This window comes from Notothenia rossii (assembly GCF_949606895.1).
Source record: "Notothenia rossii genome assembly, chromosome: 7".
NCBI classification, from domain to species: domain Eukaryota; kingdom Metazoa; phylum Chordata; class Actinopteri; order Perciformes; family Nototheniidae; genus Notothenia; species Notothenia rossii.
Genome location: NC_136905.1, coordinates 11,137,450 through 11,162,508, shown reverse-complemented (window position 1 = coordinate 11,162,508; position 25,059 = coordinate 11,137,450). Strand labels below are relative to the sequence as shown.

The following is a 25,059-nucleotide window of genomic DNA, read 5'->3' as shown; positions in this document are numbered from 1 at the left end:
TACATCTTCAGTTCCACCTAAATCACAAATATAAATCCATATAAAACAGCCTTTTCCTTTTAGGGAAGCCACCAAATACCTATGATGGTGTCTATGTGTCTAGTCTAGCTGAATATAACTGTGAAAATATATTTGACAAATAAATAGTTGGTTCATAATGATCTACATTTCAACTGCTTATTAATGACACACATATTGAACTTCATTCAGGTTAACATATGACTCAGTGAAACTGTGAGTCTTCATCAGTACTTCATAGGATAAAAGCATTAGGTTTTAAATATGTTAGACCTTTTTGAAATAATTGAAATAATTGCAATTTTGCAGGATCACATTGCTAACACACAACTGCCAATTCAGCTGACTAAAAAAAAAGTAAATGTCTTGTTCGTTTACTCAGCAAGCATATGAGAATGAGAGTGACATTTATTGAAGCCCACATGTTCCCAATTTAGATTCTCTGATTCATCTTCAATTCCACCCACAGCTACCAGTCTCAAACCGGTGGGCAGGTGAGACAGACAGAGAGGGCAAGCTAAATGGCAGAAGCCTTTCTGAGTTGCACTCATCTTCCTGCATTGACTCAGCAGAGCCTATTCTCCCGGCCACATGAAGCACTTGTCAGCCTGTGGCTTTACAGTGTCCTGCCCACAGTCTTTAAAGAGGAAACTGAATCATGACTCAAAATGCAAGGTCTGAGAGAGAAACATGTTTTAGTGGCTCTTCTGGCATAGGGAAATTAAGATTAACTTTGTTGTTGAATAAAATCCTTTACTCATGCCTAATGGGAATGTCTCCACTGTTGCAGCACTTTTTAAACTCTGTCATTTAATATCTATATAATCCCAGAAGTCACATTGATGTTGTTTTTTTCAATATGCCCCTAAAATGATAAGGAAAGCAATCTTGCAAACCTTTAGGGTAAAACTGTTTTCTAGAGAGTTTAGGATGACTGGCATGAGCTCTGGTTTCTGTTTGTTTTGCAGGCTGTGTCCTCAGGGCACGTAGTGTTTCTCCTCTCTCCTTTGCCAAGAATATTAGGAAGTCCTCATCAGAATCCTCCTCCCCCGGATCAATTGAGAGTAATGTCTCAGCATGTTTTGCCTTCATGGTATGCACCGTGTTTGTGTGTGGCTGGGAGTGCAGCAGTCTCACCAATCTGCAGGCAGACTGCACACAAATAGCTGTTGCTATAGCAATTCTCATTTATGCCCGTACTTGAGCTAAAATAGTTTAATTCATTTATTACCATCGACCATTTTGCTTTTATTGTTCTGGATTGGTGGTTTAAGGTGCGATTGATTATATTGGCCTTTATTTACATATTTGTAGTTTTAGTGAATCGTAAACTCCTAACGTAAGTTCATTTGTAAAAAAAAAGATTTTGGTGCATTTTTTCCTAAAGAACAGAATGATGACTGCATACCAACCAGCGCCGTATAGACTATACGGCGCTGATACCAACATTCTCTGTATCAACTGTGTTAGTGAGTTTGACTCGCTGTGCATTGTGTTTAGATATCAGACAGCTCCTCCTACTGTTACTTCTTTGTACTACAACAAGCTATTACAAGTTTCATGCCATTTCTGCCAAATCCGCTGATATAGTTCATACAATGATGCCAAACACTTGTTCATTTTCGTCACCTTTTTATTAAAAAACATATATCGCACATACAACAATATATACAACTGTACTAATATGCATTTTCCTACTTAAAAAAAAATTATAGATTCAAATAAATACAGTATGCAACAACCATATTTACATATTAGATGATTACATATATTGTATTACTCTATATGATAATGATGTACTCATCAATGAGCACATTTCCAAGCTCAACTAGAGACATTTCAGGGTAGTAAAATGCTAAGTTGCTCCTCTCAGATTGTTTTAAGGTAGTGGAGTGCGATTCATGAAAATATATCTTATGAAAACAAAGATTTGAGGGAATTGAATCACACTAGAAAGAGCACTTGGGTTTCCTCTGACAACCCCACAATCATCACATAATACCTCATATCCTACTTTTCCCATTAGAACTCCCAAATCAACTAAAACTGAGATAACATTAAAAAAAAAGATATTGCTTGAAATGAAAGGAATGTGGGTTTTGAACAGCGCAGTCTGACTCTGATTTCTAAAACGCATCATGACATTAGACACATATGTTTTGCTATAACCACGTACACATGTTCAACACGCTGATATTAGCCCACTGTAAATCCTGATGCACAGAAACGTTTTCAGTTAACAACAAACATACTAATACAGTGCTTTACAGCTTAAAGCTTGGCTCACCACAGTCCTTGTTGTTTACTATGCAAATGTCCTGATCATTTGATGACCAATGGGAACACCTGCTGACATCTGCATTTTAGAAACACCCCAAAAAGGAGGTTTTCTCTCTGCATGTGGGGTGTAAACAGTATGCAGGTACAGACAGACAGAAGGCTTGTCCACAGTAAGGACTGTTGACGATGCATTAAGCCTCACCCCTTGAGCATTGCTGTCAGGCTGACCATGTCACAGCCCGTCCATCATGGCCAGAAGGTCGTCTCCTTTGCTGCTGACGATGGGAGATTGATCTCCTGAGTGCGAAAACTCCCCCATGATCTTGGCCAGCTCTGCACTGGCCTGCTGGTCCTGAAAGACAATGTAATCCACCAATCAGAGGGCTTGAGTGGTCATCATAAGGACTTAAACCTCATTCAAGTAAATCCTGTTAGACTGGCCAAGCCTCACATCTCTGATCGTTGACGGAATAACCCTAAGCCTATCATTGAGATAAGCAACTTTTGGAGCAGATTCTACTAATGTGACCTTCTTACTAACGGTGCAAACCAGCCTACTAGTGCTGAGGCATTGACACATTGAATCAATGCAGACTACATTTTGGCCACATTTTGACAAACATATTAGATCTGAGATAAAACCCTTGAGTCAATGTTTTTATTAGACAGGTCCCATATGTTATTACTATGTCTTTAAACATGGTTGCCAAAAACTCAATTGCATTTTTTGAACACCTTGAAGACCAGTCTCAGACGCGAGGAGAGCAGTGTCCAACCAGGGAAGCAGACATTCAAACGGAACAAAAACTGAACTGATTGAATGGACACAAGAGATAAAGAGGTTCTAATATCTCAGGCCCAACCAAGCTCCTTTCCTAGCCGGACGTAAACAAACCTGACGTCATTCACGAAGTCTCCGTCTGTCGACCACAGACCTCTCCAACTAGAGTAATCTAGTAATCAATACACTTAGTCTGAGATCACTAGTTGCTGTCACTAAATGTGCATTCCAGCTCAAATGTTCACGACACAAATCCTGGACATCCAATGATTTCATCCTTAAAGAAACACTTGGTGAGGAAAGATGCTTTACCTGTGTTGCTTGGATCTTTATGACTCCATATGAAAGCTCATCTGGTCTTGATATAAATGCCTCTCTGTGAATTAATAAAAAAGAGTCACCATGTTAGTTTCGAGTTATTATAAAAGTTTAGGTCAACACATTGAAAGTACACACACAAATAAGGGGACTCACTCTTCTTCCTCATCTGTGGCGAAGAGATTGACTCGGAAGCCGTTGTCTGCATTTCCTGGTTTCTGAACTTCTAACCCTCCCATTAACCTGGCCAACAGATTCAGCTCCTCTTTGGCCAGAGGGTTGGGAGCCATGTTGACCTGTACACACAATGGCTTGTTCACTTCAGTGTATTCATGGTGAAACTGCTGTTTACAAGACCCTGCTACTGATGATTATGCACCATAAGGCAGAGTCACTTTTGATGTACTGAGGACATGTGAGGAGACAACGTCAGAACCTCGTCTTAAAATGTACATCTTGTGCATGAAATCAGTGAACATTGTGAGCATTAATAAAGGAATGTTTAAAGTGAAGCTGTTCACCTTTGCGTGCTGAGCAGAATTTGTAGACGTTCCTGACATGAGTGTTTCCACCGGGCGGCTTACACTGTACCTAAATGATGAAGAAGTGAGAATTAACATTTAGCACAACATGGCTTTATACTCTTAAAGGTAGGGGAGGCAAGAATGGAGAAACCAGCTCAAGTGCGCTAGAATTTGAAAATACACAGCCAAAAAAAATCTGCCCCTTCCTTCAGACTTCCTTACAGAGCCCCTCCTCCAACACACACAAACGCGCACATGACCAATGAGAGCACGAGATAAGTTTGTGCACAGATGGAAGGCTGACAGGCAGGTAGGCCATCCAGTTATTTTAGCCGGCTCAGATGATTGGTCGTGATTTTCACAGCGCTACGGCTTCCACAGATGATTTTTTTTTTAATGTATTTATTGTCAAAGCATTTAATGTATGAATTGCTATCGGGATGTTAAGAGCATTCCATGGAATATAACAACAAGTCTTTCTGAAGTGAATTACCTACCCCACCTTTAACTCAACATTTATTTAGGTTTTTCACAGCGTAATGTAATGAAATGACAAAACTATTAGTTATACATTTAGATTTCTTAGACTTCTATAAATCTCAATACCCGGGCCAGAGAAATGATCATCAATCTACTGCCATTGAATAAATCAAGTACCATGCAGCTGTGTTCCTGTACATTTGTTATACTTTGCAGCTTCTTACATGTTTGTTCCTAGTTTGGTGACCCTGTCTCCAAATATCTCGAATGATCCCTCCCGGATAGCAGCATTATAGTTTCCTCCATTATTGAACTGCAGCCTGGACACCTCTTTACCGGTACAGCTAAACATCCTGGAATAAACAGATAGAAAAACACAACACGTCACGAACCGGCAGGCATTTCATTCAATCTCTACGCACAGACATTTCTGTAACATTTTCTGTGAACACTAAGGAAGTCCTCCAGACCGATGTTGCTTTGAATAATTGAACACTGTTGAAACGCAGATGTTTATGTTGTAAAAAATGTATGACAATATGTATATGTATAAAAAAGGCATAGATTGTGCAGGAGAGGTAAGAAACCCCCAGGAGCTTATAGTAAACCATCCCATCTAGAATGTATCATTCATCTTCACAGTTATCTAACAGTTATCTTAACATAAACAATAAGAATACATTTTGGAGCAAAGAAGGACCGATTAAAAGTAAATCGCAGAGCTTCAGCCGGCAGACTACAAAACAACTAGAAATCTGGGTGTAGTGATGGACTCAGACCTGAGGTTCAACAGTCACTAAATCAGCCGACTATCACCTGAAGAACATATCTAGGATTAAAAAACTAATGTCACAACAGGACTTAGAAAACGTTGTCCATGCTTTTATTTTCAGTAGACTCGACTACTGGAATAGTGTATTCACAGGGCTGACATCAAATCCATCAGAAAGCTGCAGCTGATTCAGAACGCTGCTGCTCGAGTCCTCACTAACACTAACAGAGTGGATCACATCAGTCCGGTTCTGAAATCTTTACACTGGCTTCCAGTCGGCTAAATAATTGATTTTAAAGTACTATTGCTGTTTTTTGAAATCACTAAATGGTTTAGGACCAAAGTATATTCTCCTACATAATTATGAACCATCAAGGTGCCTCAGGTCTTCTGCTCTCGGTTCCGAGAGTAAGAACAAAACATGGAAAAGCACCGTGTAGCTATTTTGCTCCGACAATCTGGAACAAACTGCCCGAAACGAGCACGTCTGCAGAAACTCGTACTATTTTCAAATCGAGACTGAAAACATATATTTTTGCCGCTGCTTTTAATTGAGCTGTTTATATTCGCACTGCAGTCTGCCTTTTATACATGTATTGTATACATGTTGTGTTTATTTTTTATTATCTTTGCTTTTTAATGCCTGTTGTAAAATGCCATAATATAATGTGTTTTTACTGTATTTATTCTTAAAATGTCTTTTAACTTATTTTGCAAAGGGCTTTGAATTGTCGCGTGCTGAAATGTGCTATATAAATAAACTTGCCTTGCCTTGCCTTACATGAAATAGTTAAAGTGATTTGATCCAAGGTAAACATACCTCACTTCTAAAATTAGAAAGTAAATGCCTTTTAAACCAAACCTCTGTAATGCTATTAGCTGCAGATAAGTTCAATTAAGATTACAGCTTGTTGGTAAGATCAGAAAGCATGAGAGACCACAAGGCATTTAAGATCATTCCAAGCAGCAAAGTTACATGTTGGGATCCAAGCAAGAAGCCACCTGTTTAATCTCGACCAATCCATAGAGTGAAGACGGTCTGGGTCTGCGTGAAAACAGATGTGTACAGATGTACCTTATCAAGCCAGGGACTTTTGTTCCATACGGCACAGGACCACTGGTGGGAAGCACAAAGCGACCGTTGGAGTTCTGCACTTTATCCTTCAGGAAAATAGACACCTGGCATGGGAGGAAACAAAGAAACAGGCTCGTGAGCAAGATAAAAACAAAAGACAATAAAAAAAGATAATCCCAGATATTCTCATCTGATGATTTCAAATGTGCCGACGTCACAGACTTACTCTTATATGCATGTCTTGGAAGAAGATAAGGAGAGTTTGTCTGATCAGCTGGAATTCCCCACTAGACAAGTTCGTATAGATCTAGAAAATACACACACAAAAAAAAAAAAAAAAATGACTTAAAAAAAGCAGCATTGAAAATATTGTTGTGCTGCTGAGATTTGACATAGCATGTGCATCATGTTGCTGTGTATTTGAAATGATGACAGCACAATGCACTACCTGCGTCAGTGACCATATTGAATCAGGAGAGTCGATCAAAAGGTCGGCTTCAATTCAAATGCTTTTATTTACTTGAATTTGATGATGTTGTGTTTTCTTTTTGCTTTATAGGATTGGTCTGATAAATGGACATTCCCATTATTTGATGTGTGTTTCATTTTCTTGGTCACATCAATTGTCATGGCAGTTTTGAAACCCTGTGCGTTGACACATTGCAAGTTATTGCTTTTTTGTTTCGTGTTACTAAAGTGTAAGCGGAGTTCTGTACTCTCCACCTGACTGCACGTCTCAACTACAAACAACAAAAAACATCACGACTTTACATCTGAAGTTATTTGTGTTTTATTGCTCAGTTTGAAGGCCTTTTGTGTCCAACGTCCTATTCAATTAAATCTAGTTAATATCCAACCACAGCCACACAAACCTGTATGAGTTGTTGGTACGTCTCATCAACCTGGGTGAGAATGCAGGGAATGTCTTTCACAAACTCTTTGATTGCATCCATGTGGTTGAAGGAGACGAGGAGGATGTCCTTAGGTCGGGGACAGAGGAGCACCTGGTACTTGAAAGCCATGGTCATCAAGTCATAGAGCTGAGAAGGGGGAGCCACGCACAGAACCAAACAGTGTTTACAATATGAATCTGTCTGCACCTCAGAATTAATGTTGTTGTTCTTTGCTCAAGGGCAACACAATGATCCAATATGTACACACTCGTATAATCACAAAGCATTGATTGATGTGTATATTTATCTTATAAAGATGTGAATTATGTTCATCTTAATTACTAATCTAGTGTGTATACTAAGAAGGCTGCAGAACAGACTGACATCACTGTGCAGATGATGAGAGATTATGATTAATGTTTGGTTAAGCCTCGGGTACTCAAGAAAGCATTCAAATGAGAAAAAGAGGGAACACAACAATTGCACGTCTGCAAGATATAACACAGTATGCACATGTACACGATGACTTGCCTTGTCCATGCTAGCTTGATTGAGTCTCATTATTGAGGCGTGGGCGAGCCGGTCGAACACAGTCCGCAGAGCCTTTTTGGAGTAGAGCTCCTGGGGCTTAAAAAGCTCGTCTAGGAACTTTTTGTTGAACATGGTGCTGATGATGTCATTCATAACTAGTTAGGGCAACAGTAGAACAGACAAGTCCGCACATTGTTAGGTGAGGTTAGACACAAGTACTTATCACACTGTTAGCTCAGAATTTGGCAGCATGTTCTACTATATGTTAGCATAAAACCCTTTTTTCCAAAGCCTAACAACAGCCCTAATAAAGCAGAAGCGGGAAAAGCCAACAGCATATTTCCTAGTTAGAAGAGGGGCGTTAGCAAGCTAGATTTCTTCTGTGTTCACACCTCAGAAAAATGTGATTTGTCATGTCCATCAATCTCTGTTGCAATGAGCAGGAGTGATGACAAACTGTTTTGGCTCAAGGGAGAAGTAAATACACGTAATTACCAAAGTTGGGCTATGAAATATTTTCTGTAGTGCTACTTACCCAGGAAGTTAAAAAAAAGCTGTAAAAAATAAAACACTGCTCTCAGATGAGAGACAGTCTTACAGTGACCGACTATGAGCTTCTTTATATATGCAGAATAAACAATGCACTTGTTTTTTTTTAGGTTTTTTTGTATTGATAATCAAAAATGTTCGTTAAGTCAAATGCTAAAATGTGCAGATATAACTCACATCTTCCTCAAATTGTGAGTTAATCAATTACAGTTATGACCAGGAAGCAAGCATTTGAGTGACCCAATAACTTACAGGATGTTCCTGGGTGCAAAGACAACTGCAGTGCAATATTTGTGAGCTGATCTGCACACATGAGGTTTCATCTGTTGTCTGTTTTCCAAGTCCAATTGTTTATTCAGTGTGCTGCTTCAGCCTAGGCCCAAGCAAAGCAAAGAGCTACTACTGCATCAATGCGAGATTATGCCAAAGCTCTGTATTATACCTTTCCTTCTGTCATCCTCTGTCCAGCCTGGGAAGTTTATGATTTAAAAAAAGATAGAGATAAATGAAAGAATGTTCGGAAAACCAGATTGTTGAATGACAAGAGACTAAAGGCTGTTGTTTGCTACTTTTAAATATATAACTATTTGTTCTGAATTCCGAATTACAGTGCCCCATGCAACAGTCAGTGTTTTCTATATGATTTATGATTTCATCAAAATCAAAATATTATTCAAAATATTTGACCAGCTATTCAATTTGACATGAATATAGACTCATGCATCTACTTGGTCACTTGCAACATTTAGCTTATTGTATTTTATTTGACATATAGTTAACTTCTGCTGCATTACTGACACATTGGTCTTACAACATCATCTTGCAGTATTTTATTTCTACTACTTTGCACTATTTTCATTGTCTTTTTTTAAGTGTTTGTTATTGTTTTATGTCTTACATATATTGTGTTGCATTGTTGGAGGAGCCTGGGACTTAAAGCCTTTGCATTTTGACTTAGTTGACTCAATAAGGTCAACTCTTACATTTGCTTTATCGTGGCTTTGTAATAATTGTCCAAACGTATTCTGAATTCAGTAACGGTAAACAGACTGACATGAATGTACCGTTATCGCCATGGTAACACTAAGGTTTTACTGCAGGGTGACATTAGTGTTGTTAGCTTGCTAAGCTAGCTACCTTTCTTAGCTTTGTCAGCAGGGATATTCTGAGCGCGAAGCCGCTGGTCCAGGATGTACAGCATTTCCCCGCCGAGGTTGACGAATAGCAGAGGCAGAGTTCTTGAAGACATGGTGGTATTTGGACGCTTCAATCTCCCTGGAAAACGTAGAAAGCTAGCAGTTTTAGCTAGCTCAGATGCTACTGATAGTAGGTTCTGTTTAGTAAAGCTTCTTCTGGTTGCCAGGCCACGAAGCAAACAGCCAATCAGCGCGTTGTGCGTTATGACGTACGAGTAAAGGGGCGGGATCAGTCGGATGTGAAACTTTTAGCGTGAATTAAATTGGCCATTTTATTCATTCATATAATCTCTAAATCACTAATATAATGTGTGTTGTTTTCCCGATGGATTTTAAGCTTTCTCCAAATCAGTATGACCTTAAAGTTGGGTGTTTTTGTAGTACTCCAGTGACTATGTGGCTTTTTATTTAATACAAAAAAAACTATTGTGCTTGTTTGAAGGGGTGATTACTAAATGAAAGTATAACTAAGAAAATAAGCCATGGTGATCAAAGCAACGTGAAGCAGAAAAAGTAGGGGGAAGATAGTGACAGTTATTTTTGTACAAAACGTCCTTATTCCCATTTTCAAAAACTGAAAACAATGCTGCTGAACTTGCAGATCTATGTTGGGGTCAATCATGTCAGCAGCAAGTCTGTACTTTTTGCTTCCCTTAACATTTACGGTTTCAGTTCACACTGAGTTCAATACATCAGTTGGTTGAGTTCACAATGTGACATGTGTGCGAATGGAAGAAATAATTATAGTATTATTTCCTGAGATTATGTATGAAGAATTAAATCATTGGGACTCCCTCCAGCAGGCTAAACACTTTTTTTCTGAAGATTTTATATCAGCTTTTAATAATCCCAGTTTCAGAAGATGTTCAATCGGCACATTCCATCCCATACACACCCAATACAAATAATCTATAACGGTTTGAAAATGTCATGAAATCTTTTTAGCTGAACACATTTTAAAACATGGCTGATTTAAAAACCCTGTTTGGTGATACAGTGTAGATTACATTCTATATTCCACACCACATGTCTAAACTAAAAATAACAGAAAAGGTCACTATAGTATTTCGTTTCTGCTTATTTTATCTCCTTTTTGGTATACTTTGCAAAGTTTAACCTCTCTTGCGTTCAACCTCTTCTTAAATTAGACCTATTTAACATCCAAACAGAAACTCAGAGGGTTTCGTGTCATAGTTGAAGAGCTGTGAAGAGGGACACACATGGTATAGCTATTGCTGTATAACGAACAGCAGAGGGAGCCACAATCAGAAACAAGCAGTTTTTAGGACATTAAACTGTTTGCACTTCAGAATAACTGTAGTTGTGTTCCATGCTTAAGGGCTAATATCTAATACGTAGGCCTACTTGTTGTATAATAACAGAAGTGATTGATGTGCTGATTTATCTGATGAAGATTCTGAAGCATGTTTGACTCTATGAGACACCAAAACGGACTTTTGCAATTTGTAATCAATGTGTGGTTAAGCCCTATGTTCTGAACGTATATCTGATGAAGGAGGAACAGAACAATTCCACATGCACATGATAAAACACAGCATGCACAAAGGTCTGTTAACCCTAATGTTGTGTTCGGGTCTCCCGCAAAACGTTTCAAGTTAAAATTATATAATAACTACGCTCTAGTTTTTTTTTTTATCGGAACAAGGCTTCATGATATCCTCCACAACAGCTACATAAATACTACAAAACAGATCTTTACAATTTTAGCCAAGTCTGAAGGTCTCTAAAAAAAAAGTGTATAATTTGGTGTTCGTGTCTGGGGAGACCCAGCAGAATTGTTGTGGGTCACTCGAGGTCAAATTTGGCCCAATCAAGATTCATCTTTGACTTTAGACACCCCTCCCCCACCCCCTTCATCAACTGTAACAATAATTGTTCGCAACATACACCTGAGGCGCTTTCACACCGCAGTACTTTTCCCACAAAGGTTCATGAGAACTTAGTTCATGAGAACTCTGCCAGACTGGTGCGGATCCAGAAGGTTGTTCTGATTTTTAGACAGGAACGGGAGGAGAGAGACAGGCCTGAACTCTCTAGTTCTCATGAACTAAATACAGATCGCGTTCACACCGGAATAAATCCCTGAGGGAGGATTATGAAAATGAAGCCGCTGACGTCACTTCTTCTTCTTCTGCTTTGGGTTTACTGGCAGGCCGCAAACAACTTCACGGTGTACTGCCACCCGAAGTTAGTCCCAGCAGCTTCCACTGAAGCCTTCAGAGTAAATCACCAGAACGCCGACACCTCCTCATCTCCACCGCTCCCATGTTTTATTTTGTGTTGCCATAAGTTAGTCTCTGCGTTTCTGCGCTGGGCTAATGCTAATGTTAATAATGCTAATGTGAGGATAATAAAATGGCGGCTTCAAAACGTTTTCTGAGTTTTACGGGGCGTCGTTTGCATTCCGCCCAGCCAATCAGACATAGGAAGCTTTTTCTCCCACGGAAGTCCCTGCTTTCTAGCAGGGAGTGAAAAGGGGATAAAAATGTTCTGATGAACTCATTTTAGTTCCGGCTCTTTTTGGTGTGAACGCGACATTTCGGAACTATATCGGAACTAAAGTGGGAAAAGCACTCCGGTGTGAACGCGGCTCTGGGGCCTCATTTATAATGCCGTGCGTAGGATTCATGTGGGAAAGTTGCTTATGTAATAGAAATCCCAAAAATAGGTCCATACATTTTCTGCCACTTTCCGATTCGCCAAACATTGTGTACCAGCGAGGAAAGTGCATATGGCACTTCCTTTGCGGTTTCCCTTTATAAATCACAACCGACTCGAAATGCGGTGCAGCTCTTGCGGGCTTCACGTAACGCCCATATTTGCCTATAAATAGTCAAAGAAACGCCCTTTCATTCATTCATTTTAACTGACTGCATGGAGAAGATCACAGGAAATGACGTGTTAGAATATGACATAGATATATGTATATTGTATATGACTTATGTTATTACTGTGCACCACATTGTCTATGTAAGTAGCTGCGACTACTAACTGTGTTCATTGGTTAGCTGCTGTACCACATGATTGATGATGTCACTACCTAGGGTATAAGACCGTTGGAAGTCACGCCCCTTCTCTGTCTGTCCTCAAGCCTCTTGAGATGTGTGCCTAAAATAAATAACGCCGTGATGAATGGCTAAACTTGAACGACTGAGATTATTCACCTTTCTGCTGCAGGAGACAAAAGGTTTAAGTCTAAATCTGCTAACAGGTTATGGGCCCAGATAACGACGAATGATTCTCAAGTTTGGGAATACGAGCTAAGAGTGCTAGTTAGCAGCCGCGTGTTAAAGCTAAGTTTAGCAGGGAAGCTAAAGCTAAGCTAACAGGGCGCTAAGCTGAGCTACCGGGAGCGACAACACAGAAAGACATGGCAAACTCCCACAGAAGTAAATGGCCCTCGTTCAACGGGAACGCAGAGGAATACGAGCTCTGGGAGGAAAGGATGCTGTGCTGTATGCATGGAGTAGGATTGAAAGAAACGATCCTACGAGCACCTACGGGAGACCGGACCACGGAGGAGCGGATCGCGGACGAGAAGCTGAACGAGGACGCATATTGTGCGTTGGCTCCACTTCTCGATAATACTAGTCTTGGACTTATATTCAGAGACACTAAGGACCAAGGCCGAGAAAGTCTCAAAGTTTTGAGAGAACACTTTATCGGTAGAGGCAGACCACGGATTGTAACTCTGTACACAACGTTAACCGCGCTGAAGAAGACGGTCAACGAGACGATGACGAAGTATATTATCCGAGCGGAACAGATCATCACGGCACTCAGGAACGCTGGCGAAGCACCGAGTGAAGGATTGATGATGGCGATGGTAATGCGTGGTTTACCAGAGAAATACAAGCCGTTCACATTACTTGTGACACACGGAGATACGGAGCTGACGTTGGGACAGTTCAAGGCGAAGCTAAGGAACTTTGAGGCCGCAGAAGACACAGATTCAGCCTCGGACGTGATGGACGAACGAGTGCTGAAGGCCCAGGTGACGCCGGGGAAAAAGCTTGCCAAACGTTTCCCCCGAGCCGAGGAAGGTGAGCGCAACGGGCTGGTGTGTTGGCGATGCGGAGAGACGGGCCACCGGAAAGACGAATGCACCAAGAGAGCGTGGTGCAGTCATTGCAAGAGCAATGGGCACACGGACAACGCGTGCACAAAGAAGAATCGTCAACAAGATGGCGCCCGGAGGGCACATGCACAAGATGGCGGCGGACATCGGACCGGTGGTGGACATGCTGCGGGACGAGACGACTGCACCTTCAAGGTGCAAACAGGAGGTGCCAGCCTACTGGGACAGCAGATGCGGACCCACCAGAAGGGATTGCTTGTCGACACGGGAGCGTCGTCGCACATAATCAACGACGAGAGAAAGTTCCGGCGTTTCGACACCAACTTCAAGCCGGAGACCCACTCCATGGAGTTAGCTGACGGGAGGCGTACTTTCGGAGTGGCACGAGCCAGAGGAGAAGCACAGGTGTGTTTGGTTGACAGCGAGGGACGACGGCGTAATGTGACCTTAAAGAACGCATTATACATCCCATCGTACCCCCAGGAACTTTTCTCCGTGAAGTCTGCAACCACCAACGGTGCTAAGGTATTCTTTAAAGAGGGTAATGATGTACTAGTATCACCTAATGGTTTGAGGTTTAATATTTATGTCCATAAGAGGATGTACTATTTACCAACCGAGTGTGATGATGATATGTGTCATGTCAGCCATGATATTCAAACATGGCATGAGATCATGGGGCACTGCAATTACGAAGACGTTTTAAAGTTGCAGGAGGTTACCGAAGGCATGCATATCAAGGGTACTAAGTGTAAACCTGCTAAAGAATGTACAGTATGTATTGAGGGGAAGTTTACACAAACAAGGAACAGGGATCCGACAGACAAGGTTAAATCACCACTTGAGCTGGTGAATACGGATCTAGTTGGTCCAATGAACAATGTGTCCATTGATGGCTTTAAGTATTTACAGTCATTCACTGATGTGTACACAGGGGCAGTGTTCGTTTACTTCCTGAAAGCAAAGAGCGACACACCTCAAGCCACTGAGAATTATCTGGCTGATGTGGCTCCCTATGGGACGGTAAAATGCATCAGGTCGGATAATGGAACTGAGTTCACCAGTAAGCAGTTCAAAACGCTACTGAGGAAGAACAAGATAAGGCACGAGACGTCTTGTCCCTATTCACCTCACCAGAACGGTACTGCTGAAAGGGAAGGGCGCACTCTCTTTGAGATGGCCAGGTGTATGCTCATTGACAGTGAGCTACCTAAGAGTCTCTGGCATTATGCTATCCAAGAAGCAGCGCATACGAGGAACCAGTGTTTTAATAAGCACACGGGCACTACACCATACTCAGCACTGTCCGGGAAAAAGTGCAATTTGGCTAGCATGCAAAGATTTGGTGCAGTGTGCTATGCGTACCAGCAGGACAGGGGGAAGCTAGATTCTAGGTGTGAAAAGGGGCGTTTTGTCGGGCAGTCCCGCCTACCTAATCTACTACCCCGACAGGGAGAGAGTGCAGAAACACAGGTTGGTGAAGTTTGTCACTAAGACAACTTGTGAGAGCGAGACTCAGACACAGCTGTTAGAGCTGGACCTGGAGAGAGACTCTGAGGGAGAGGTAGAGACCACACAGCCTGGTGTTGTACTGACTGATGGTCCACAGTCTGCACGAGAGGATGATGGCGAGGAGCACTCTAGGGTGACGCCACATGCCTCAGACAGTGTGAGATATCCCAGGAGGGAGCGTAAAGCCCCGGGGTACCTTAAAGACTATGCTCAGGGAGAGACTGAGGAGGACGACAGTACACTCATCAGTGTAGACTATTGCTACAAAGCAATTTGTGGTGTACCTCTGACTTTTAAAGAGGCCATGACATCCACTGAATCTGGAAAATGGGGTAAAGCGATGGATGAGGAAATCAAGTCCCTTGAGGACAACCATACGTTTACCCTGACTGAATTGCCAGAAGGCAGGAAAGCAGTGGGAGGTAGATGGGTCTACTCAATTAAAGGGGACATTGACAGAAACGACAAACACAAGGCTAGGTTTGTAGCAAAAGGCTATAGTCAGCGGGCAGGAATAGATTATGGTGAAACGTTTTCACCAACAGCTAACCTGACTAGCATACGGGTGCTAATGCAGAAGGCAGCCCAAGAGGATTTGATCTTGCATCAAATGGATGTAAAAACCGCTTATCTCCATGCTCCCATCGATCGGGATATTTACATGGAACAACCTGAGGGGTATGTAAAGGAGGGAGAAAAGCTTGTCTGTAAGCTGGAGAAGTCGATTTATGGCTTAAAGCAATCTGGGCGTAACTGGAACGAGATGTTGCACAAATGCTTAACGGATGACTATTTCACCCAGAACCAGGCAGACCATTGCATTTATGCAAAAGAATCTAAAGAAGCAAAAGTAATTATTGCTATCTGGGTTGATGACCTTATCATCGCAGCAAGCAACATCGAGTGTCTAGAGAAAGTAAAAAGCATGCTTTCTAACAAATTCAAGATGAAGGATTTGGGGAGGGTAAAGCACTTTTTGGGGATGGATTTCAACCAGTCGAATGACTGCGTTACAGTATCGCAAAGTAAATATGTTTCAAAGATACTGGAACGTTTTGATATGAGCGAGTGTAGGGTGAGAGAGACACCTTGTGATCAAAAGTTGGACTACACCGAAGACGCGCCCAAGATGGCAGATGTGACGATGTACAGAGAGGCTGTCTGCAGCCTTATCGACCTGACGACCTGTACACGTCCAGACTTGTGTTTTGTGGTAGGAAAACTATCACAGAATTTTGCGGAACCTTCAGATGAACATTGGGTTACCGTGAAACATGTGTTGCGTTATCTCAGGGGGACCTCAGATAAACAGCTCTGTTTTCAAAAAGAGCAGCGAGCAACTGGGTCTAGTGGCATATAGTGACGCTGACTGGGCTGCAGATACAGGCGACAGACGCAGTACGACAGGGTATTGTGTGGGCTTGACCAAAGACAGTTCACTTGTCTCTTGGTGAAGCAAGAAACAACCCACAGTAGCATTGTCGACATGCGAGGCTGAGTACATGGCGCTTGCTTTAACAATACAAGAGTGTATCTACTTGGAGCAGCTGCTGGCAGGTATGGATACCTATGTGTACAGGAAGACAGTCATCAATGAGGACAATCAGGGGACGATGGCATTAGTCAGGAATCCGGTGTGTAGGCAAAGGTGTAAACACGTGGACATCAAGTACCACTTCATCAGGTCTACCATAAGGGAAGAAAAGATGTCTTTGATTTATTGCCCTACGGACAACATGGTAGCAGATGTCATGACTAAACCTGTGTCCAAAATAAAACTGAAAAAGTTTGCAGTTGCTATGTTTGGTGCATAAAAAAAAAAAAAAAATGTGTTGAAGAAATCCACATTGGAGTGTACCATGTATTCCATTTGTTTTGTTATAAATATGAACAGATGTACAGAAGCACATAAGTAATAAGTGGGAGTGTTAGAATATGACATAGATATATGTATATTGTATATGACTTATATTATTACTGTGCACCACATTGTCTATGTAAGTAGCTGCGACTACTAACTGTGTTCATTGGTTAGCTGCTGTACCACATGATTGATGATGTCACTACCTAGGGTATAAGACCGTTGGAAGTCACGCCCCTTCTCTGTCTGTCCTCAAGCCTCTTGAGATGTGTGCCTAAAATAAATAACGCCGTGATGAATGGCTAAACTTGAACGACTGAGATTATTCACCTTTCTGCTGCAGGAGACAAAAGGTTTAAGTCTAAATCTGCTAACATGACGACATAACAGCTAAAAAAACCATCTCACACCGTGTCAAATTTTGATTATTTTGGAGAGGTCGAGATAAATCCTATTGTTTGGTGGATGCAGTTTGAACCAGAGTAGCAGCATGGAGGTCGAATTGTCACCAAAATAAATAAATAAGTGGTCCGAAAAAGGTTAATGACAAAAAAAATACACATAGCCTTCCTCAGGCAGTGTGTTTGTACCGGGGACAGGAGACCCCCCCTTGATGAGAAACTGTAAGAAATGATCGGGGAATCCCTCCGGAGAGGAGTCATGACGACTGGATCTGAATTATGTTTTTCTATTTGGTGGTTTGTGTCCCAGCGGAGGTGCAGGACCCGTGTATTCTGGGTCTGGACTTTTTGAGGGCGTCTGGCTGCCACCTGGATTTTCTAGCTGGTACAGTGAGTTTCCATGGGGGGCCGGTGATCACTATGACCCGTATCCACGTCCCGGCTGAACCTGCGGGGAGACCCTTTACACCCACTGTGAGTACTCTAGGAACGGAAGAAAATCCTTCCTCCGTTCCCTTATCCATGGTGACGCCCACTCAGGACAATGCTGCACTGGTCACCCCCAGACTGTGCCAACCGATCACGGCCCCCCCTCAGTTACCCCGGACTGGGGTGGAAGAGGCTCAGTCGGCAGTATTGGAGGTGTGGCGGAAGAACTGTGGCGGCCTAAATCCAGAGCAGCAAGAGCAGTTGTGGCAGCTGCTGCTAGAGTTCCAGGGCAGATTCACCATGAAGGAGGAGGAGGTGGGCCGAACGCATCTGGTGGAACACGAGATTGATACGGGGGTCACGCATCCCATCAAGTGTCGCCCGCGCCGACTTCCCCTAGCTCGTCAGCAGGCTTGCGACGAGGCAGTGCAGAGCATGCTGCAGGCAGACATCATCGAGCCTTCCGACAGCCCGTGGGCCGTTCCGGTAGTCATGGTCCCGAAGAAGACCGGTGGCTGGCGGCTGTGCCCAGACTACAGACCGGTGAATGGGGTCACTAAGAAGGATTCATACCCCCTGCCCCGCATCGATGAGTCCCTGGACCTGGTCGCCGGGTCGTCGTGGTTCTCTGCCTTGGACCTCCGCAGTGGGTATTACCAAGTTCTTCTGGCCCCAGAGGTTAGGCCAAAAACGGCTTTCTGTACCGGCCGGGGACTTTGGCAGTTCAAGGTCCTCAGTTTTGGGCTTTGTAATGCCCCGGCCACGTTTGAGCGGTAGATGGACAGGGTGCTGTCGGAGATTCCCCGCCAGCAGTGTGTGGTTTACCTGGACGACATCCTGGCGCATGGCAGCTCGTTTAAGGTGGCTCTGGGATCTCTGCGAGTGGTGCTGGAAAGGATCAGAGCCGCTGGTTTGAAGCTACATCCAGATAAGTGTCATTTCATGTCAAACAGCGTTTGACAGCCTGCGGCGGGCCTTGAGTGAGTCCCCGGTTCTCGTCCCAGCCAACCCCCGTCTGCCGTTCACCCTGGACACCGACGCCAGCGGGGTGGGGGTAGGTGGAGTGCTCTCTCAGACTACGCCAGAGGGGGAGCGGGTGGTTGCATACTTCAGCCGGGCGTTCAACAAAGCAGAGCGACGCTACTGTGTCACTCGCAGGGAGCTGTTGGCAGTGGTAGTGTCCATCAGGCACTTTAAATATTACCTGTGTGGTCAGGCGTTCACAGTGAGGATGGATCACTCGGCATTACAGTGGCTCATGACGTTCAAAGAGCCCGAAGGGCAGGTCGCCAGGTGGATAGAAGATCTCCAAGCGTTCGACTTCAGGGTGGAGCACCGGGCGGGGGTGCGCCACACTAATGCGGATGCTCTCTCCCGCCGCGCGTGTGCCGCCGGGGGTTGCCACTACTGCGAGAGGAGAGAGACTCGGGAAAAGGAACTGCTGGAGGAGGGTGTCGCCTGTGCAGCCACGAGGCCAGTGGAAGAGGTTGTCTGCCAGGAGCTCCGGACAGTGGACGGGGCAGAGTGGAAGCAACAGCAGGAGCTGGACGACGTGCTAAAGCCTGTACTGCAGTGGGTCGAGTCGCAGCAGCGGCCACCGTGGGACGAAGTGGCCGTGCTCTCTAAAGCGACCAAGGGACTGTGGTCTCAGTTTGAGGCTCTACGCTTGTGTCAGGGTGTACTACAGCGGGCGTGGAAGGAACCAGCAACGGGGGAGAAGAGGTGGCAAGTGGTGGTCCCGAGGGGTCTACAAGAGGCCGTACTCAAGGCCATGCATGGAACCGCACCAAGACGCTCCGGCGCCTTCGTCAGGACTGCTACTGGGGGCAGTGTAGGAGGGATGTCGAGGACTTCTGTCGTCGCTGTGACCCGTGTATGGCTCGGAAGGGCCCCCCTGGTCGTTCCCATGCTCCACTACAACAGTTTCCCGTGGGGGTCCCGATGGAGAGAGTAGCGGTGGACGTGGTGGGTCCTCTACCTTTGTCAAACCGGGGTAATCGCTACATGCTCACGGCCATAGACTATTTCACAAAATGGCCAGAGGCGTATGCCCTCCCTGATCAAGAAGCAGAGACAGTCACAGATGCCTTGGTGGCCGGCATGTTCAGCTGGATTGGAGAACCGGAGACCCTGCACAGTGACCAGGGGAGAAATTTCGAGTCCCGGGTGTTTGCCTCCATGTGCACACAACTGGGCATGCACAAAACACGCACCTCCCCTTTGCGACCTCAGAGCGACGGACTAGTGGAGAGATTACATCGCACCATGGGACAACAGCTGGCCATCCTCACATCTCAGCATCGGCGCGACTGGGACGAGCATCTGCCCCTGGTGCTCATGGCATGTCGCTCGGCAGTACAGGAGTCCTCAGCCTATTCTACGGCCCTCCTCATGTTTGGGAGAGCACTTCGCACCCCGGCGGTTTTGGCGTTTGGTCAGCCACCAGACTCCCTGGACACGCCTCCAGGGCCCGAGTACGCGCACGCCTTTGTCCGCCGCGATTAGCAGAAAAGCGCTGGGGTGAGACAGAAGCGGAACTATGACACCCGGACAAGAGGGCAGCATTTCCGGGCTGGGGAGCTGGTGTGGGTCTACAGCCCCCAACGCATGAAAGGTCGGTGACCAAGACTGGACAGCCAGTAGGTGGGTCCTTGCAGAGTACTGGAGAGAGTGGGGGAAGTGGTCTACAGGGTGCAGCTGCCACCCAAGGGGAGAAAAGTGGTTCTCCACAGAGACAGGTTGGCTCCGTACAGAGGAGTCGCTTCCCCACAGGGAAACCCCACAGCTGACCCTTCGACATCCTTACTCAGGTCCTCCGGCGAGAGGAGCAACAGGGCCACCCCAGGCCCCCACTGCCCTTTGTGTGTTAGTACGTTTTTTAGTGAGACCCCTTGTTTATGGTAGAGGGCAAGAATGCGCCCTGGTCTCACTGGAAGGGATGGTAGTCCACCCAGACCTTCCTAGTCACAGTTCAGTGGTGTAGTTATAGTGTTTGTGCTGAGTGTTATTTGTTCCTCGGGGGCGAGGAACTTTGTAGTGGGGGGTAGTGTAGCAACCCTGTATAGGAGGCTGAGGGTGTCACTAACGCATCCCCCGTCTCTTGGACAATCACAGAGCCGCACAGGATGCTGGTCTAGGTGCGGGCCTGTGGTTGGGGGAGCGGACGGGGGAGGGCGGGGAGGTTGTGACGTAGACACTGGTATATATAGGTGTGTGTGTGGGAGTTATAGTGTGTAAGGTGGAAACCCCAAGCTGTACGTGTACCTGTACCTGTACCTGTATTCCTCTAAGCTAATAAGAGTTATTAAAGCCTAATAACTTGCAGCCGGTTTCCGACTCCATCTGTGAACGTTACAATATATAAAACCATGCTCGTATCTACAACCTAAAGAAATGCAAAACGGCGTCAGTTTAGACGTAATTCTGTCCTCCTGCTTACCGCATCATTTATGAGAAACCATTTCAAAACATTAACACAACATATTCGAGGTGGTTTTAAATAACATCCGTATTTATTTATTTCTCTTTATGTTTTTGTGTGCACTGAGGAGTCTCAAACAGGCGTTTGTTAAATCATTTTAAGATTGGCTTTAATCAATGTTTGAAAATGAATTCTTCATATATGATAAATGAGAGGTAACATTTTATTTATGGTATTACTTCCACATATTTCTCTCCATTCTTCCTTCTGCCAACGGTGTCACAGTTTCTCGTCTCTCCCGTTTTTGTGCTTAGTGCGTTGCATTGGTTAGAGTTTGCGTGGAGGACCGCACATTTTCCCGTGAAGTTAGTATTTTATAAATCGCAAACATTGCGTAGAAACTGCCGTACGCCATTTTTTGAGCGTATATCCTTTTATAAATGAGGCCCCTGGTCTCCCCTCCCTCTGAACCCCTCCCCCCACGGGAACTCCACCTTTCTCAAAGAATATGTACACTAACACTTGAACCTGAACACACACACATGTACAATATGTGGTGTACTGTGTTTAGGGGCCATAGAATAAAATTACAACAGGATTGTACGGCTATGAATGCATAGTAAGTTAGTTATGATGTAGTTAAAACAATATTGGATGATAGTCATTTATTGGTTGTGTTTTGGACTGAATATATTATGGGTCAAAATTGACCCGCGAACACCATGAACGGTAACAGCTTTCGAACACAACACAAAGGTTAAAGAAATATTGAATATTTAGTGGATTTTGAGCTTATGAAATACTTACAACTTTCACCAAATGAAGCCAGTGATTTTGTAATGAGGAAAAGAGGAAGGAAATAACCCTGTGCAATAATCACAACAAGTACACCATATTTCAGTGTCACAATGTTGACTGTATGGTCAAAATCCACAAATGTTACAAAAACAATGGTTAAGGAAGGGTTTGTCTTCATCGAAAACAAGACAATCCATTTTTTAAATCAAACAATGCTTGAATGTAATGACTCATGTTGTGAGTGATTGAATAACGCAGTTTATTTACAGCAATGCAGATCAGTATACAGGCAATTAGTTACACAGTTAGACAGGCACATAAGGCTAGAAAATGACATTTAATACACAGATTAGCATAATTCATTAGCTCAATCTTTGTTGACTGCATGAAAAAGCCAGGCTCGCTACGGCAATTACAAGACGTTACTTTCACAATAGCTGAACATCATTAATCAGCAGAAAATACTGTTTAGTGGACCAGAATCGTTTTGACGTCTTCTCGAGATTACACTTCTCCATTCCTGATGCGGATTTCACGCGCCATCCTGCAAACCTCAAAGGTTCCGCAGCAAAAGGTCATCAAGGCATCGTTGATTATTGTTCCCTGTGGTGAGAAGATTGCAGCAAAATCACAACACGGAACCAAAACCCACTGCGAGGAAATGCACCACTGTTCACTTTTCTCAATTGAAGGAAACACCTAACATTTCCTAAGTTAATGCAATCTCTGTCTTTCATCAGAGCTATTGAAATGCAGTCTTCTTACAGCACCACCGAAAATACAAGGCTGTTATTTGAGTTTATAATTTAATAATATAAGTAACTGACCTGTATGCCATAAGTGAGTCTCATGTGAGTCCTCATGGCGGTTGAGCCTCCTGGCAGACAACCCAAACAGCAGTTTTCTCCATACTTATGAGCAGTGTAGCAGCTCAAGGCAATTGGACAGCAGCAACCAATAGCACCTGCACAAAGATGGGTATTTCAGTGTGAGTTTTTCAAAAGAAAAAACATGAAAGTGTGCCTTTAGTGTATAAAGAAAAATGTATAATGTCAGATTTCTTAAGTGGTACTCACAGACTAACAAGTCGCTGAAGCAGGAGCAGAGGCCGGTGCTCCACTCCCCCGTTTGGACGTTCGTTCCGTAGCTGCCTGCAGCCGGTTGGGTGACCACTGGGCTTGACATGTTGGATTACTGGATCTGCTTGTTGTTTCCAATAAAGCAATCTAAAAGTTGAGTGAAACAGTTAGCACTGGATAGCATAATCGTTTGTGTTGTAGGATGAAAAGCTATGGGAGAATGTACCTTAATAACACTTTCCATGTAAATCTACAACTGCTTCTATACTTTTTTTACATATATAGTACTGCAATGCCATGCCTTTTCAGTAAAGGAAATCTCATGTTGAAAGGAATAATTCAGAGCTATGAGTAAATATATTCTTAAGCTCTTCGTTGGAGCATAACTGAAGAAAGAGTTCATGCATTATTCACACTCAACGGCTTAATCAGAATTCATGATTTCCATGCAACGCATATTATGTATCAACAACATTTAATGGAGTTATTTCCTAACACCGAATGAGACTTAATATTGTTGGCTTTTTGCCATTTTCACACTTATTAATTGAAAGATGATGGCTTTAAGTGTGAAATACAAATATTCTCATAACAGTAACTAACTATAACATACAAACGGCTGTGAAAATAAATGTGTTACTTTAAGAACAGTTCATAAGTTATCTTGTTTCAGTGCCGTCAGCATGAGTTTAACATGATTGCACCAAAGTAAAACATTTAAAAGATATTGAAATATGTTTTATTAACAAATTCATCTTAATAGTGAATTCTTAAGTTAATAATCTCCTGCGAGAGGAGAAAAGCTGTCACTTACCAGAAGATTCGGTCGGTGTGCTCTCAGTCTGATCAGGCTGACAAGCTGCACACCGCACACAGGAAGCCGTGACGAGCTCGAGCTGCGAAATGCTGGTATGTCAAATCAAACGGCTGTTTCTGAGGATGACAAAGATCTGCAGACAAACTAAGACTATTAGAACTGCAGCTTTGCTTTGAGGCTGATGGTCTGTACACTCACAGATATATACAGATCACTGGAACAGGTATCTTTTAGGGAGTGAAGGCTTCTAATGAAATACTTTCCAAATCTCACATTAGATCACCTCAGTTTAGAGAATTCATGCAGTTATCAGAATTTCACGCCATCATATAACAACCACAAATGCATCACGTCTGCGTTGTCTGTCATACGACTTGAGGTTTAATCTACGCACTGTGTCACTACTGAGTTTCACAGGATGTGAACAAGTACAAAACTATGTTAAGCTAAAAAAAAACGTGCTTTCAGATTGACTCAAACCCTATAAGGGAATCAATCAAAATGTTAATATGGAGGTCTCTGTTATATGCTCACAGAGCTGCTCTTGTTAGTATTCCAAGACGTAGATGTAACATCATTTGACTTAAAGAGACAATGGAACATCCATACAGCGCAGTCATCAGGTAGTGATGCCATCTCTGAAATTAAAAATGTTTTCCACCACATTGGAAGTGAAATTGAATGTCTATGTGATTAATTACTCAGACCATAGTTTAAGGTCATGTTGTACTTGATCACATAACCACAGGATACGTTTGGTGTTTGGACGAAACAAGAGACACTTCAATACATCTTGTACTCAATAAAAACGTAAGACAACATTCTCAAAGGACTTATTGAGTGTGCCATTTATGGAGTGGATAAACTATTTTTGTAGTTATATTATTTCTAGATATTTCATCTTCTAACACTTGACCTCAATCAGTGTTTAAAAAGGGCAAATCACAAGTTACTAAAGGGCATATTGTCATAAAGACAAACGGTACTTCACGGTGAAAAATATTAATATTGACAGTTTTTATTTAAAATTCTGCAATGACTTCTTGGAGACATATCTAAGGGATTATTTGTTTGATGAACGATGAAACACAGATAGTTTTGCTTTTAAGAGCTGATAGAAGAATACAAGTTCTGACATCATGGCCAGACATGCAAAAGGGTAAGGGGTTAGTTAGTGGAAATGTTCAGCCCAGAGAGCAGCACAACGTTCAGAGATGTGGTGTTT

General features: G+C 43.2%; 2 protein-coding genes across 2 annotated transcripts; both read right to left on the bottom strand.

The window, feature by feature from the left end:
* Positions 1-1,636: 1,636 nt before the first annotated feature.
* Positions 1,637-9,606, bottom strand: oscp1b (organic solute carrier partner 1b). The gene is made up of 10 exons (XM_079693647.1): positions 9,359-9,606; positions 7,673-7,827; positions 7,121-7,288; positions 6,475-6,555; positions 6,249-6,352; positions 4,626-4,754; positions 3,919-3,988; positions 3,554-3,693; positions 3,392-3,455; positions 1,637-2,650 (listed from the first exon to the last, which is right to left on the bottom strand). The coding sequence occupies exons 1-10, from the start codon at positions 9,468-9,470 to the stop codon at positions 2,531-2,533; spliced, it is 1,143 nt and encodes a 380-aa protein (XP_079549773.1). The 5' UTR covers positions 9,471-9,606; the 3' UTR covers positions 1,637-2,530.
* Positions 9,607-22,173: 12,567 nt separating this feature from the next.
* On the bottom strand, positions 22,174-24,237 carry LOC307047583 (cornifelin-like). The gene is made up of 4 exons (XM_079694572.1): positions 23,832-24,237; positions 23,015-23,164; positions 22,766-22,902; positions 22,174-22,541 (listed from the first exon to the last, which is right to left on the bottom strand). Exons 2-4 carry the CDS (start codon positions 23,121-23,123, stop codon positions 22,443-22,445), a joined length of 345 nt encoding a protein of 114 aa, XP_079550698.1. The 5' UTR covers positions 23,124-23,164; positions 23,832-24,237; the 3' UTR covers positions 22,174-22,442.
* Between the last annotated feature and the right edge of the window lie 822 nt (positions 24,238-25,059).

What these genes read in the sequence shown, in the direction of transcription:
- oscp1b (XM_079693647.1), bottom strand. Translation starts at nt 9,470, where the DNA reads ATGTCTTCAAGAACTCTGCCTCTGCTATTCGTCAACCTCGGCGGGGAA. An exon ending in TGCTGACAAAGCTAAGAAAG is followed by an intron (nt 7,828 to 9,358) that starts GTAGCTAGCTTA and finishes TGCCCTAACTAG; the next exon opens with TTATGAATGACATCATCAGC. An exon ending in CGTACCAACAACTCATACAG is followed by an intron (nt 6,556 to 7,120) that starts GTTTGTGTGGCT and finishes TGTATTTTCTAG; the next exon opens with ATCTATACGAACTTGTCTAG.
- LOC307047583 (XM_079694572.1), bottom strand. Translation starts at nt 23,123, where the DNA reads ATGTCAAGCCCAGTGGTCACCCAACCGGCTGCAGGCAGCTACGGAACG. An exon ending in CTTCAGCGACTTGTTAGTCT is followed by an intron (nt 22,903 to 23,014) that starts GTGAGTACCACT and finishes ATCTTTGTGCAG; the next exon opens with GTGCTATTGGTTGCTGCTGT. An exon ending in GACTCACTTATGGCATACAG is followed by an intron (nt 22,542 to 22,765) that starts GTCAGTTACTTA and finishes TTCTCACCACAG; the next exon opens with GGAACAATAATCAACGATGC.